Below are 14,537 nucleotides of genomic sequence, written 5' to 3'. Positions count from 1 at the left end.
AAGTGCACTTACAATCTGAAACATGAATTTAATTCAATTCAATAATTTTTCTTCTGTCCGCCCCCCCTCCCTGTAAACCTATGGGACTCTGCCAAGTGATTCATACCTCGTGTTGCCCAACAATCTGCCGTGAAGTTTATTTGACTAGACTGGAGTCATTGTTTTCCTTATGGCTTTCTGCTTTGTGCCGAGTAAATTGATTGTCATTGTGAGCCAATGGGACCGTCGCCAGCACCCGCTACTCGAGGAAATGTTTCTAAAAGAACGTACTGTTTGTCCCCTGAATTGGCCAACCCGCCCCCCCAACAGTGCTGTCCTGTGTTTGGATGCCCTCTAGGAACCTGGGTCTGCCAAGTTTGCCGGCCCAAGGAGAATGGAAAGAAACTGCTCCACAGGAAAGCTGACGAGATCAAACGTCGATATGCAAAGCCGATCGGAAGGCCCCGGAATAATCTCAAGCAAAGAATGTACGTGTGTAATATTCACTTGACACGAGATCCGGTGCAATCTGACATGGTAAATGTGTCTGCTTGCAGGTCTCTAACCGGTGGTGATGGTTCCATGGTGGCACTAGGCGGAAGGGGGTCACCTGGTAGGGGTCAAAAGATTACAGTCTGTACCACACCCTCATCCGGTCATGCTGTATCTGTGAAGGACGCCAGAGACAGATTGGCTGTTACAGACGCCACCCAATTCACCACCTCCACCCCCACCACCACCACCACTCCCCCCCTCCTCACGCCCTACACCACTGCAGCTACGCTCCCAGTTAACAAGAAAACCAAAGGGCTCATCGATGGGCTTTCCAAATTCTTCACCCCTTCCCCCGTGGGGCGCCGCTCGCGAGCCGTCTCCGTAGAGTCGCCCGCCAAGCGTTTAGGCTCTAGGGACGAGGGTCCGCCCGAGCTGACGCCGCCGCCGCCAGATACCGGTCACAAGATAGCCCCCTCGTCTGCACTTCCTCCCGCACCAACGTCACCGGGATTTAGCCCACCCTCGCAGGTGTCCAGCAGCTCCACCTCCGCTAACTCGCCCCAGAGCTCTTCCAGCCAGTCTAGTGTTCCTTCCCTGAGTAGCCTCTGCAATAGCAGCCAGCTAAAGGGACTATTTGACGGACTCTCGCACATTTACACCACTCAGGGACAGTCGCGGAAAAAGGCGCTACCTTGCTACGCGCCGCCCAGGCGTGCGCACCGAAAGCGGGACTCCAAATCGGGGCCGCAGCGCCTCGGAAAGAGCGAGTTTAATAAAAACAGGCTGAGCTCCACCTCTGCCGGGCCGGGCCGACCCAGAGGACACCCCTTTAAGTTGGTCGGCCATTTCAAACGCAACCCCTTCCTTAAAAAGCACCGGACTCTAGGCAGGCTGAGGTATAAAGTGAGCCCCCACAAGGGAGCCCCCTCCCCAGGAAAGGGCGACTTGACAGACGGAAGAATTAAGCCAGAGAATAATCACGGTAAGCAAGGCTCCCAAAAGCGCCAGCCGAGGCCTGCGTCTCGACACCTTTTTTTCTAAGCTTCTTCTTTATTTTCTTTCAAAGCTTTGACACTTGCACTTATTTTTTCTTCAAAGCCGAGCTAATCTTTTCTTTTTGAGACGACACCCACAGCATTCTAACAGACTGATCTGCTGCCTAATTTGAATTCTTTTACTTTCTTAACTTGGCTGCGGAGTTGACGTGGCTTCCATCCTCTCTCGCTATCTCTCAGCCCATTGGCTTGTTGTTCTAGTGCATGGCCCACTAACTCCTCTGTCCTTGACACCCCCCCGTCCTCCCTCCTCCCCCGCTTTGTGACTCGTAGTCCGCCATCACATCACCCTCCGAATCAGTGTCACCATTCACAGCAGCCATTTAGGCATGACTTCCCGAGTGATTCAGCCGCCCGGGCTGACTCAGAGATGACATGACTCCAAGCCACCACAGCAAGCACTTCAACAAAAAAGAAGGGAATATATTCAAACAAACTAAATTTAATTCACAAATAAAAATTCCCCAGCAGCGGCACGGTGGTCCAGTGGTTAGCGTGCAGACCTCACAGCTAAGAGACCAGGGTTCGATTCCACCCTCGGCCATCTCTGTGTGGAGTTTGCATGTTCTCCCTGTGCGTGCGTGGGTTTTCTTCGGGTACTCCGGTTTCCTCCCACATTCCAAAAACATGCTAGGTTAATTAGCGACTCCAAATTGTCCATAGGTATGAATGTGAGTGTGAATGGTTGTTTGTCTATATGTGCCCTGTGATTGGCTGGCGACCAGTCTCACCCAAAGACAGCTGGGATAGGCTCCAGCACCCCCCCCCCCCCGCGACCCTCATGAGGAAAAGCGGTCCAAAATGAATGAACGAATGAAAGTTGCCCAGCAGCACACTCATGGATATGCTAACTGCAAATTATTCCCACTTGAAATGTTTTGGTGGTTTAAGTCATGATGTCTTCTGATAAGACGACTACCTGCTCTCCAACATCCGCCGCGTCTCCATGTCGGTCCCCGCTCCCTTCACTGCATCTGCTTCTTTATTCATGGACAAATGTCTTGGTGGATGACTAAGCACATGAAAGCCGTTACGCAATTAGAGCCATTTAGTTTCGCTCCATTACATGAAATCTTTTTTTTTTTGTCCCCCTTCCCAAATAAACATGCAAAGATGATGAAAATTTCCTCGGAGGAAATTTGCATAGAATGTACCGAGGAAGTTATGTGGTCGCCCCCCTCCCCCTCCTCGCCTTCTTCAAAAGGGGCTGTTGTTTATTTTGCAAGTCCACGATGTTGATGTGGCGTTTATTGTTCCGTTAAATAGGCCACAATGTGGAGTTGCGAGTGAAGCGGGAAGCCGCCACCACCACCGCCACCAGCTTGGCAGCCATGTCCAGAGACCACGTGACGGATGAGGACATTGAGACCTTCACGCAGGTCCAGAAAGCCGCTTCACAGGTAAACACGGATTGTGTACTTCCAATACTAACTTCTGACACCTGGCTTTATCTGATAGCTAATGGTTTTCCCACAGACTTGTTGGGTGTTTACATGTTTGATTTTCTTCACAGAGAACTGGATATCAAATGAGCGCAGACTCAATGCGTTGTCCAGCCGTCATCGAGTTTGGGAAGTATGAAGTTCAAACCTGGTATTCCTCACCTTACCCGCCGGAGTATTCAAGGTATTCTTTATTTGTACGCAAGCAAATTGTATCCGTTTTGTTGCTACAAGATCATCCGGCATGTTTCTTTTTTTCTTTCTTTTGTCAGATTACAAAGGCTTTATCTATGCGAGTTCTGTCTGAAATACATGAGAAGCAAAAACATCCTCCAGAGGCACACAAAGAAGTGCGGCTGGTTCCACCCGCCAGCCAATGAGATCTACAGGAAGGACGACCTCTCGGTCTTTGAGGTCAGCATAGCCTTTCCAGCAATGAAGCAATAAGTGCATGCTGGATGGTGTTTTGTGGGCGGCAGAGGGAAGAAAAAAAAAGATATATATATATATATTTTTTTTTTTACCGAGTGTCCTCTTTGCTCTTTTTCTGCTCTGTTTAGGTTGATGGAAATGTCAGCAAGCTGTTCTGCCAAAACCTCTGCCTGTTAGCCAAGCTTTTCCTGGATCACAAGACCTTGTATTACGACGTGGAGCCTTTCCTCTTCTACATACTCACAAAGAACGACAAGAAAGGCTGTCATCTCGTGGGCTATTTTTCCAAGGTGGGCACCAGTAATGACACAACACTTAAATGGGACCTATGAATTTTGAATTTGGGTTGTGTTGTGGACGCCTAGAAAGCAGCTATGTGTATATAACCAGAACATAAAGCTTTCTAGAGCTTCCAGAAACTGCACCTATTCCAGTTGTATTTTCTTGGCTTCCCAAAAGGGTCTGTTTTTAATTTATTACACCCACAGCTCGCCTCCAGACACTCACTTGCTGTGATTGGACACATTCCCAAGTGTTCCCAAAGACTTCAGGACTATTGCCGAACCACACTTTGTAATTTTGTCAGTATAGGTGTTGATAATAAATGAACATAAAGAGCTACTTGAAAAGTAGTTTATTCGCTACTGGTAGCTTATCGGCTACTGGTTGGCGACCCCTGACTTTGGTAGTGTAAATTTGGTTATTAAACGTTTTTGCAGGACTACCCATGTTTAAAAACTTAGGTCGATCTGCCAATTCCAGACATTGCTGTGCTTGTAAGACACTCCCTGTATGCACACGCTATAATGCTACACAGACAACCACTTACTTAAACAAAATAAACACAGTTAGGACACTGATAATTTAAATTAAATGTACACAAAACAGTCCCATATTTTTTTTTTGCTGATTTTAAATCTCCAACCACTTATGCCAAGTTCAAAACCTGAACAAATATTTCCTGGAAGCCATTAGCGTTGAAACCGAGCGTCCATAGCCATCCCAAATGTCTTTATCATCACATCTCATTATCTGAAACTTTTCATTGAACATAACATAACAGGTCTCCTTTAAGGGTGGTCTCCAGTGCAATTATTGATTCACTCATTTAGCCCTTAATGTCTATTTGAGTTCTCTGAAAGTTCGCCGCCTGTGATTCATCTTTTTATTGAACTCCGTCAGCCGTGTGCGTGGACGAGGACAATGGCAGGTGCAGTAAATTGCCACAGCTCTGACATACTTGATCTGTTTCTCCTTCCCGCAGGAAAAGCTTTGCCAGCAGAAGTACAATGTCTCCTGCATAATGATCTTGCCTCAGTACCAAAGGCAAGGATTTGGACGCTTCCTTATTGATTTCAGTAAGTTCCTTGATGTTTGTTTTTTTTTAAAGCGCACCCACGTTGTCTTGTTTTGTTCTTCAGCTTACTCGTTGAATTAATAGCTGGTGGTAAGGTGCTGTTATTTGCTTAAGGCTCGGAAGTAGCCTAATCAAGAGCATTCACGAGCAGCTCTTAAACAGTCAGACAGGATTAAGTGTTAGAAACAGTGCAATTCTGTCCGCATACATTATTTAGCGCTCATTTCCTTTTTAAAATGTGTCACATCCTCACTTTCAAACCAGCATATCATTTTCCATCATACTGGAGAGCCGCTGGTAATGGAGCATTTGATTTCCTGCTCACTTTGGGGAGCCATTGAGACTCGTGCACACACAGCAAGGATCTTGCGATATTGAGAGTGAGCCGGTAACAAAAGACGGGGAGGATTAAGGGAGATTGAACGCAGCCGAGTTGTCAGCTCTTTGAGGACTTGATATTGGAAAGATGTAGCGCCGGAGATGGGAAGTTATTTAGATTAACAGATTTCCCTCTTCTGTCGGACCGTAATAACGGGCAGGTAGCTTGAAGGCGGCCACATTCTCAGCTCAAGGGCTCAAACGTATGAAAAGACCATAAATGCTCCAATTAACGCCTCTTCAGTGAACTAGTCACGGGGGGGGGGGGCACGGTTCAGGTTTCCTTTATAATGCTGGGTAAAACCCATTGGCATTATCAGCTGCGGTTGTAGGCAACCTCCTGTATTCTTTTATTTTTACTAACCTATGCCAGTAGCGGCTGCACGGTGGTGTAGTGGTTAGCGCGCAGACCTCACAGCTAGGAGACCCGAGTTAAATTCCACCCTCGGCCATCTCTGTGTGGAGTTTGCATGTTCTCACTGTGCATGTGTGGGTTTTTCTCCCGGTACTCCGGTTTTGAATATGAATATGTCATAATGTTTTTATATTTCATCAAAACAATTTTATAAAAATGTGATTTATAATACAGATTTTCAATCCATTGAAAATTGCTTAATTACTGTATTCAATACTTTAATTGGGTCTGGCGTGGAGGCATGCATGTTTTTGGAATGTGGGAGGAAACTGGAGAAAACCCACACATGCAAACTCCACACAGAGATGGCCGAGTAGGGAATCAAACCCAGGTCTCTTAGCTGTGTGGCTAACCACTCGGTCACTGTGCAGCCCAAAGTATAATTAATTTTACCTTTTTAAAAAAAAATGAAATTATGGCAGTACGGCGGATGAGTGGTTAGCGTGCTGGTCTCACATCTTGGAGACCCGAGTTCGATTCCACCCTCGGCCTCCCACATTCCAAAAAGGTTAATTATCGACTCCAAATTGTCCATTTCCATAGGTATGAATGTGAGTGTGAATGGTTGTTTGTCGATATGTGCCCTGTGATTGGCTGGCCACCAGTCCAGGGTGTACCCCTGGGCTCCAGCACCCCCCCACGACCCTCGAAAATTGCCTCTTACCTGTTTTATGTCCAGTTTCCTAACAACTATGCCGTATTTGGAGTGGAGTTTCCTTTTTAAATCATCATTCAATGCCTCCTGTTTTGTTGTATTAATGATATCACACTTGACAGACATTGAGTGTGTGTGTGTGTGGAGGGGGGGGGGCAAATGCTGTGAGCAAGTTGAATATTTAAAGGGAAGTGTTTGTGATCACAGAATCCTCCAGTGAGCTTCAGCAATGAATTATTTTCACCATGTGTTTGCCGGGTAGATGTGCTTGTTTGACGCCGGGTCGTGGGTGCACATTAAAAGGCATTAATTAATTCCATGCAGTTAATAATGGATGACCCTTGACGGTGGCTGCTATGAAACTAATTACACACACAGCTAGCATATTAGTTTGCTTGTTATCTCTTGCTTATGCAGTCTCTTGAAAGCGACGCCGCTGCCTTTTTGTTACTGCGTCTTTAATTCTCTCCTCCAGTATTTGTCATAGCTTTGGAGGAGAGGAGAACTGATTGCTTCGCTTTTACGATTTGAAGGTGAAATCCCAAGCAGGGGTCACATCCTTGCACTAAAAAGAGGAGGGAGGGAGGATTTGAAATGCAATCAAAAATAACCCAGCAGTTTCTTCCTAAAGCTTGACTGAAGCATTTTTTTATTTGTTTTATTTTTATTTTTAGGTTACCTTCTCACCAGGCAAGAAGGACAAGCCGGCTCCCCGGAGAAGCCGCTGTCAGATCTGGGTCGCTTATCCTACCTGGCATATTGGAAAAGTGTCATCCTAGAGTACCTCTATAAGCACCCAGATAAACACGTCAGTGTTAAAGGAATAAGCAGGGCCACTGGGATGTGTCCGCACGACATCGCCGCCACGCTGCAGCACCTCGGCATGATTGACAGACAGGATGGACGGTCAGTTTGTTGCTGCCACCTTACCTCTGGTCTTTGTCTCTCTGTCTTCTGCGCATGTATGTGACGTCTGACTTATCCAGGCCAGATGGTATTTTTAACAACGTCTCAGTATTACTGAATATTGACAGAAGTAAAACATTAAAACGTGCACACTGCTCCTCCATGCAGCCGGATATCGCTTTCAGTCATTATGTCATGTTGTCTTACTGTTAGCAAAATATCACATTATGATGGCCTCATATGTCAGGGTGGTGCTGATCAGGAGAGAGCGGCTAATCCAGCGACACGTTGAGAGGCTGAGAGCCAAACCCCGCCAGCCCGAGGTGGACCCCGACGCCCTGCACTGGACGCGATCCACGTCGCTAAATGCTGTCCTGTCCGAGGAGGAGCGGGAGGCGGAGATGGATGTAAGTTTCCTCCATCCTTGTGGTGGCGTACAGTTTGAGTTCAAATACAGGCCTCGTTAACAAGCACCGAAAATGTCATGCAAAATTGCTCTCACTCAGTTCACATTATACGCAATCTTTCATCAATGATGGCAAACATCCGATGAGAATGTTCCTGTCGTCGTACGAGCGTAAAAAAAACGCGCAGGGATTCATTTGTCACGATGTAAATTCCCATTAGCCTCATCGCTCACATGCAGGAGTGGCATCCCTCCCAGAGATAATGCACCTCGTCTTTTTAATTACCAGGCTGAGCGACTGAAAGAGCAGGCCAGTTGCTGGGAGAAAGAAGAACAAGAGAGCCACGTGACGACTCACGGCCGCAGGCAGTCGCTCACCAAGGTGCACTGTAAGGTGCCCTACAGGACGTACGAGCGGCGCCACGCACCGCCATGGAGCCGACGCATGCAGCAGCCGCAGAACGTAAGCGATGATGATGAGGACGAGGATGATGATGATGATGTCGAAGCGGAGCATGACGCTGACTCTGATGCCTCACCGCCTGTCCTGACAAAGGCTCGTGTGATGCTAGCGGCTAAGAGAAAGGTGACTTTTATTGTTTGTTGTTATAATGAATCACGCTCGCCTCCCCGTTGCGTAATCACAAATCACACGCTCTCCCAAAAGGGGGGACTCACTTTGAATGCATTCTTAGTCCAGGACAGAGTGGAATTAAATGCATATCATAAAATATGTTTCCCCCCCCTGTTACTTCATTAGTGCTGTGTACTCAGGCGAGATGAAAGTTGGGATAAATATTCATGAATTCAGCTGAGGGTTCAGTGGAGCCCCGCTGTCATCCAGACCCTCCTTGTGCTTCTGCAGCTGTGGATAATAGATTGTGTTTTCACGCTGGTGTCCAGACTGCGCAGGCTTTTAAACCTTGTACTATTGTCACCGGTCATGCTATATTTACCTCCCTGTGTCGTCATTGCATCTCACATCTTTCACTGCCCCCTGCTGCTGGAGATGATATTACACCCGAGACAATGAAGGAAAAACCGCTTGGATTTGATACAATGTGGTTATTGCATTACTGGTTTCATGTTCCTATGAGGCAAGGAGAAGGGCAGCAGTTGTGTCGTGGCAACCGCTGAGAAATGTAAAATGTCGACTGTGGTTTGTGACTGTCTCATTTGCGGCTCTGCACGCTAGGCTACATTGCTCCAACACTGTGTTTTTTTTTTTCCACATTTTTAATTTGTCAATGAATTTCTGCACTACTTCGATGGAGGTCACCCACCAAGTTGGCCTAGTTTTCATTCACCGCAGAGCAACTTGGACTAAACTTCATGTTTTTTTTTCTTTTCTTTCATTTTAGAGGAGCATCATACTGAAGAAGAGGGGGCGTAAGCGAAGGAGAATAAACAGCAGCGTGACAACCGAGACCATTTCTGAGACAACCGAAGTGCTGAATGAGCCCTTTGACAACTCTGAAGACGAGTGCCCAATGCCGCTGTTGGAGCGCACCTGCAGAGTGGGCGAGATGGACCAGGAAGAAGAGGAGGAAAAAGTAGCGAATATGATCACACCTGTGAAACGCAGAAGAGGACGACCGAGGCTGAAGGAGAAGATGCAGCGAGACAATCTGCAGCACTGGAATGAAGGTAATAGCATTGCTAATCACGAACATATTATCTGACGCGGTCATTAATGAAAAAATAAAAGCGTAAAAAAACTTACAATAAATAAACCCTGCATGATTTTGTTTATAGGTGCTGATGTCTCCAAGACACCCAGCAGACCTCGTCCTGTGAAGCGAAAGAAAGGTTGGCCCAAAGGCGTCAAGCGAGGCCCTCCTAAGTGGCGGTTGAAGAATGAGCGCAGGATGGGTTTCAAGCTGAACCTTTACACGCCGCCCGAAACACCCATGGAGGCGGAGCACCACCACATTCAGGTCGAGGAAGCGCACGACTGCAGCAGGGCGGCCAGACGCTCCTCCCGCCCGCATTTCACGTCACGGAGCCTCTACTCGGAACCCCCGAGCCCGTCTGATCATCAGAAGTTCAGCTCCCCCGCAGGCTCGCAGGGGGCCTCTTCGGCGTGCTCCCCCGCCGCCTCACCGGTGGCTGCTTCATCACCCAGACACGACGATGGAGGCGAGTCGCCAGAGCCTCAAGAAGATGACCGTCAAAGCGAGCACGAGATGGACTCGCCAACCAAAGATCACATCACAGAAGTCGCCGCGTCGCCGGATAATCACAATGACGAGATGCAGACGACGCAAGATCAGGATGACGATGACGGGAAGGAGGAGGAGCCTGAGCGCTGCCAAATAGAGGCTGAGCAAAGCGCAAAAGAAATTCCCGAATGCACCCAACGTTTTTTAGACCCAGAAGAAGGCGGTGACGGTGCATCGGGACAGCAGCTTTCTAACGTTCGGCCCGCTGAAGAAGAATCGGCTCCCCCTGCGGATAGCATTCAAGATGAAGGCGCCGAAATGAAAGCGGCATCGCCTCCTCCTGCAACGGAAGCGCTCTCCTCAGTAGCAGCTGTGGACTCCGATAACCCTGTTGAGTCTGAGTCAGAAGAAGAGCGTGCACCCAGTCCGGGCCGGGTGCCTCCTCCACCTCCTCAGAGGCCGCCGATCAGTCCCGTGCTCAGGGACGACCCCTCGATCTGTGCAGAGATCGACTCCGAGACCGCCCAGGCAGTTCAGTCTCTGACGCAGGAGAGCGAGCGTGACACTGTGTTCCAGGACTGTGTGGAGACCCAGGAAGCATGCAGGAACTTGCACACCTACGCCCCCGTCACCCCGATGGAGGACTGCCCCCAGTCGGACCACAGCAGCCCACTTTCGTCGGTGCACTCGCATCCCAGCCAGTCGGTGCGCTCTGTCAACAGCCCGGCTGTGTCCATACTGGAGACGGGCTACACGCAAATCAGCCCCGACCACAGCGCCATCTCCGTGCCCTCCATCCACAACATGGAGACCAGCCCCATGATGGATGTGCCGTCTGTGTCGGATCACTCGCAGCAGGTGGTCGACAGCGGCTTCAGCGACCTGGGCAGCATCGAGAGCACCACCGAGAACTACGAGAATCCCAGCAGCTACGACTCGACTATGGGCGGCAGCATCTGTGGGGCCGGCCCCTCCCAGGGCGGCTGCCCCTACGGGGGGATGCCACAAAGCGGCCTGGCCCAGAGCAGCTGCGCCGTGAGCCAGCAAATGGCCGCCGTCAACCCGGGAAGCTGCGGTATGATTCAGCAGAACACCCTGAGCTCCCCGCCGCACTGCAACGTCAAGTCCCCGCAGGGCTGCGTGGTGGTGGAGCGGCCCCCCAGCACCAGCCAGCACAGTCAGCGCGCCGCGCACGGCCAACACAACTCCCACAGCAGGCACGGCCCTCACAATCAGCAAGGCCAACACAATCAGCACGGCCCTCACAATCAGCTAAGCCAGCACAGTCAACACAATCCCCACAGCCAACATGGCCGCCACCACCACAATCACCACCTGCAGCACAATCAGCTGAGCCAGCACAATCACCACGCGCCGCACAACCTTCACAATCAGCATGCCGCGCAGGACGCCGCGCCCCAGTGCGCCATCCCCGCCAACTTTGCCACCACCATGCAGGTGGCGGACATCCCCGAATCCGGCAACCCCAACTTCGCTCTCTATGAGAGAATCAACCACCAGGGGGAATACGGCAGCGGGCACTACCCGCAGTCGTCGGGCCTCAGTCTCGCCAAGCTGCAGCAGTTCACCAACACGTTCATCGAGCACCCTCACTCGCTCTCCTTCAACCACTCGGCGTCGCACCCCATCACGTCGTATGCCAACACCCCCTCGCTGTCGTCGCAGCACTCCAGCCTGGTGTCTCTGTCTCAGACGCCGCATCGAGTCCCCAACCCCCAGGTGCAGGCCACCATGACCCCGCCCCCCAACCTCAGCTCCCCGCCGGCGGCCATGATGCTGCCGCGCAACATGAGTATCCCGCCCGCCCAGCGCATCCAGTCCCAAATGGCGCCCAAGAGTCACGTCATATCGGCGCGCTCCAAGTCGGCCCCGCTGTCGCACCACCACCACCCCCATCACCACCCCCCCCACCACCACCACCACCAGCAGCAGATGTACACTCGGCCGTCGCAGACCGTCGCCATGCAGGCGTCGCCCCGGACGCTAGCCGCCATGCCGCGCATGAACATGAGCGTCAACATCATGCCCGCCCCGGCCTACAACTCCATGAACATGTCGTCGCTCAACGCCATGAACGGCTACGGCATGAGCCAGCCCATGATGAACAGCGGCTACCATGGCAACCATGCCTACATGAACCAGTCGCCCCAGTACTCTATGCAGATGGGCATGATGGGAACGCAGCCATACCCCCAGCAGCCCATGCAGGCTCCGCCACATGGCAACATGGTGTACACTCCGGCTGGTCACCATGGTTACGTGAACACGGGCATGTCCAAGCAATCGCTGAAAGGGCCTTTCATCAGGCGGTAACCCTGATGCACTGATCTGGCCTTCTGTTTTCCTTTAGCGTGTGTGTGCTCTCCGATTTTCATTTGATTTGTTCTTAAAGCGACGAAACCAGCAGCAGCACTTGGAAAGAATGCAAACATTTTCATCCACTTTAAAGCTAATGTTTTCAAACCAATTTAAAGAGAAAGTATTTTTGTTCCTCTTGAGACGGGAAAAGCCTTACGTCGTAGTGATGACGATGATGACATTTTATTTAACGAGGCAGGTTTCCGAGGCTCCCGAGGTGGGCGTCATCAGTGCTCTTGCAGTCGTGTAGCAGCCTCCACTCAAGCCATTTAATGTGCCTGCTGCAAGTGGAACCTGTTCAGTGTACCTGTCTAACAGTGCTGACAATTAGTTTGTACGATATTCATGCCTTTGTATATTTAAATTATTGTACGTATTTTGTAAAGTGGCAACTCTAGCATGCTTGGGTCTCCGTTAGTGACAGTGCATTGAGTACTACTGTACAAGTGTCGTGCTTAATAGCCAAGCCATTTTAAAGATATCGGGCCTTTCATTAGGTTTCCCTGCAAAGGGAGAAAGATGAAACTATATTTTGTTAATTCTAATAATGTACAAAAAAAACAAACCCACAACATATGTAAACTTTAGTCCTGTTTTCTGTTGCGCTTTGAGAGGATTTATCGCTATATGTATGTATAATTCTGAAGTCTTTTTGTAACAGATCTCCTTCAGGCAGCTTTCTGTTTAATAAAGCAGACTGATTTCTGTCCAAATATTCAAGTGCTTGTTTGTACTCTAAATTTCAAAACTAAATGCTGATAGAATAATAAAAAAAAATGTAGTCCAAAGTTGCTGTTTTGCATAAGGTTTTACATGCATGTAACGTCTTTCATGATTTTAGCCTGAAGATGCAGAATGAGACGAGAATCACATTTGGAATCCAGGTATCCTTTAGCTCATCTCCTGTGGCTCATCTTTTTCTATTTGCTGACTCTCTTCTTTCCGTCGTTGCAGGAGGAGCTCATCCAGCGCCCTCAGCTGCTTCAGAAAGCCCCAGTTGGGCATGATCCTCCTGCGGTTCTTTACATGCTCCATGGCGTCCACCAGCGTCATGTCCTGGCAGATCATCAGGTAGGCGAGGAACAACGTGGCCGAGCGACTCCTCCCCATCACGCAGTGAACGAGCAGTTTGTCTGCAGGTACACACACAACAAAACTCTATGCCTTTTGAATATAACGCATGACAAAAAGCTGCAAGGTGCCTGGTAGGCTACATTGTCTACTATAATTCGTTTTGTGTGTATTTATTACGATTGTTTATTTTAGTTGCCACTCCCTAACAACTTAATTGTAGAAAAATATATCTATATTTTCCGAGATGCTGTGACATCACCTTAAAAAGGTTATTCATGCTGGAATAAATTTAAAATAAATTTAAAAAGCATAAAATCCAAATCGAAGCATTACTGTATGCTTACATAATGTAAATGGTAATAACTGCTACATACTGTATTGGTTAAAAGGCTCTACCTTACAGTAAAGAACGACTAATGTACCAAAAAAACACAACTTAACAGCTAAAAATAGATTTAAGTGGGACTTCTAAATCTATTATGATAAAAAAAAATTGTAAAAAACATTTTTGTAGTGCTTCCAAAAAAAGGTGATGCAATAAAAAAATAATTACAGAACATAAAAAGCCAGACTAATTTTTCAAAAGTAAACCCTCTATGATCCTCATCTTTGATACTTCAATAAATGTATGCATTAAAAATAACGACATGTAAAAAAGTTGTCAAACTTGTTTGAATTTACAGTAAATATGATAAAAAGAATTGACCAAAATAAAAATTTTAACAAGTAAACAAAAACTCTACAGTCCTTTACTGTAAAAGTAGATTTAATTGGTGCTTTAAAAAAAATTTAATCCTAAAAATAACTTCATAAAAAATGGTTCATATAAAAAAAACACCTTTAGGCTCTTTAATAAACTTTTATGACTTATCATTTAAACTAAATTAGCATCAATTTTCTTACTGCGGGGGTCGCTTAGGGCCTCTTGAATGAACTGGGCTGCAGAGAAAAAATACTGGCTTAGATCGAAGGTCGGGGTGTCTGCTGCCAGCACACCGTGATAGACCACGCCCATGTCGCCATAGTAACCGGCTCCTGTGTCCACGTTGTTCCACGTGCCCTCTGCTGCGTTCAAGACATGCGTAATTCCCAGGCTCTTCAGCTTCAGCTTGTTCTTTGCCGAGTCCCTGTCATGGTTGATGTCGTGTCAGTCCAGTTTTTATTCTTTTCAGGGGCGTGTTGGTTTACTTACTCGTCACCGATGTAGACCTGAGGCCACACCTCGCTGCAGGGGGTGTAGGCCGGGCAGCCACGGTTAAGGATTTTGTCCAGTTCATAACCGCTGGGTGTCACGTATTCGTTTCTGGTCTCGGAGGTAGCCTGCTTCCTTTCACACATAATTTATTTGCTTGCTGCTTGTTATATAACGCCAAAAAAGAAAAGCCTCTGGCGGCCTGTCGTC

At 48.4% G+C, this 14,537-nt stretch overlaps 2 protein-coding genes across 4 annotated transcripts in view; one reads left to right on the top strand and one right to left on the bottom strand.

Moving 5' to 3' along the window:
- Nucleotides 1-12,776, top strand: part of kat6b (K(lysine) acetyltransferase 6B) — a 27,036-nt gene extending 14,260 nt beyond the window's left edge. For 2 of the 3 annotated variants that reach the window (XM_058061490.2, XM_058061489.2), the window contains exons 6-17: nucleotides 338-467; nucleotides 537-1,456; nucleotides 2,796-2,929; nucleotides 3,043-3,155; nucleotides 3,244-3,385; nucleotides 3,532-3,693; nucleotides 4,668-4,761; nucleotides 6,883-7,114; nucleotides 7,362-7,521; nucleotides 7,810-8,106; nucleotides 8,882-9,167; nucleotides 9,276-12,776. In XM_058061490.2, coding sequence (XP_057917473.2) covers nucleotides 338-467; nucleotides 537-1,456; nucleotides 2,796-2,929; nucleotides 3,043-3,155; nucleotides 3,244-3,385; nucleotides 3,532-3,693; nucleotides 4,668-4,761; nucleotides 6,883-7,114; nucleotides 7,362-7,521; nucleotides 7,810-8,106; nucleotides 8,882-9,167; nucleotides 9,276-12,016 — 5,411 coding nt within the window. In that variant the 3' untranslated portion in view covers nucleotides 12,017-12,776. The remainder of the gene's footprint in view (nucleotides 1-337; nucleotides 468-536; nucleotides 1,457-2,795; nucleotides 2,930-3,042; nucleotides 3,156-3,243; nucleotides 3,386-3,531; nucleotides 3,694-4,667; nucleotides 4,762-6,882; nucleotides 7,115-7,361; nucleotides 7,522-7,809; nucleotides 8,107-8,881; nucleotides 9,168-9,275) is intronic. The other variant, XM_058061492.2, reaches the window with a different exon arrangement.
- On the bottom strand, nucleotides 12,269-14,537 carry LOC131109456 (dual specificity phosphatase 29-like). The gene is made up of 3 exons (XM_058061493.2): nucleotides 14,328-14,537; nucleotides 14,039-14,262; nucleotides 12,269-13,194 (listed from the first exon to the last, which is right to left on the bottom strand). The coding sequence occupies exons 1-3, from the start codon at nucleotides 14,471-14,473 to the stop codon at nucleotides 12,953-12,955; spliced, it is 612 nt and encodes a 203-aa protein (XP_057917476.2). The 5' UTR covers nucleotides 14,474-14,537; the 3' UTR covers nucleotides 12,269-12,952.

Source organism: Doryrhamphus excisus, unplaced genomic scaffold, assembly GCF_037039965.1.
Source record: "Doryrhamphus excisus strain RoL-2023G ecotype Guam unplaced genomic scaffold, RoL_Dexc_Guam_v1.1 HiC_scaffold_24, whole genome shotgun sequence".
NCBI classification, from domain to species: Eukaryota; Metazoa; Chordata; class Actinopteri; order Syngnathiformes; family Syngnathidae; genus Doryrhamphus; species Doryrhamphus excisus.
The sequence above is the reverse complement of the archived record's forward strand: the minus strand, read 5'-3'. Positions and strand labels throughout refer to the sequence as shown.

Coding starts and splice junctions, on each gene's coding strand:
- LOC131109456 (XM_058061493.2), bottom strand. CDS start 14,473: ATGTGTGAAAGGAAGCAGGCTACCTCCGAGACCAGAAACGAATACGTG. Junction 14,263..14,327: donor CAGGTCTACATCGGTGACGA/GTAAGTAAACCA, acceptor CAACCATGACAG/GGACTCGGCAAAGAACAAGC. Junction 13,195..14,038: donor GGCCCTAAGCGACCCCCGCA/GTAAGAAAATTG, acceptor GTGTACCTGCAG/ACAAACTGCTCGTTCACTGC.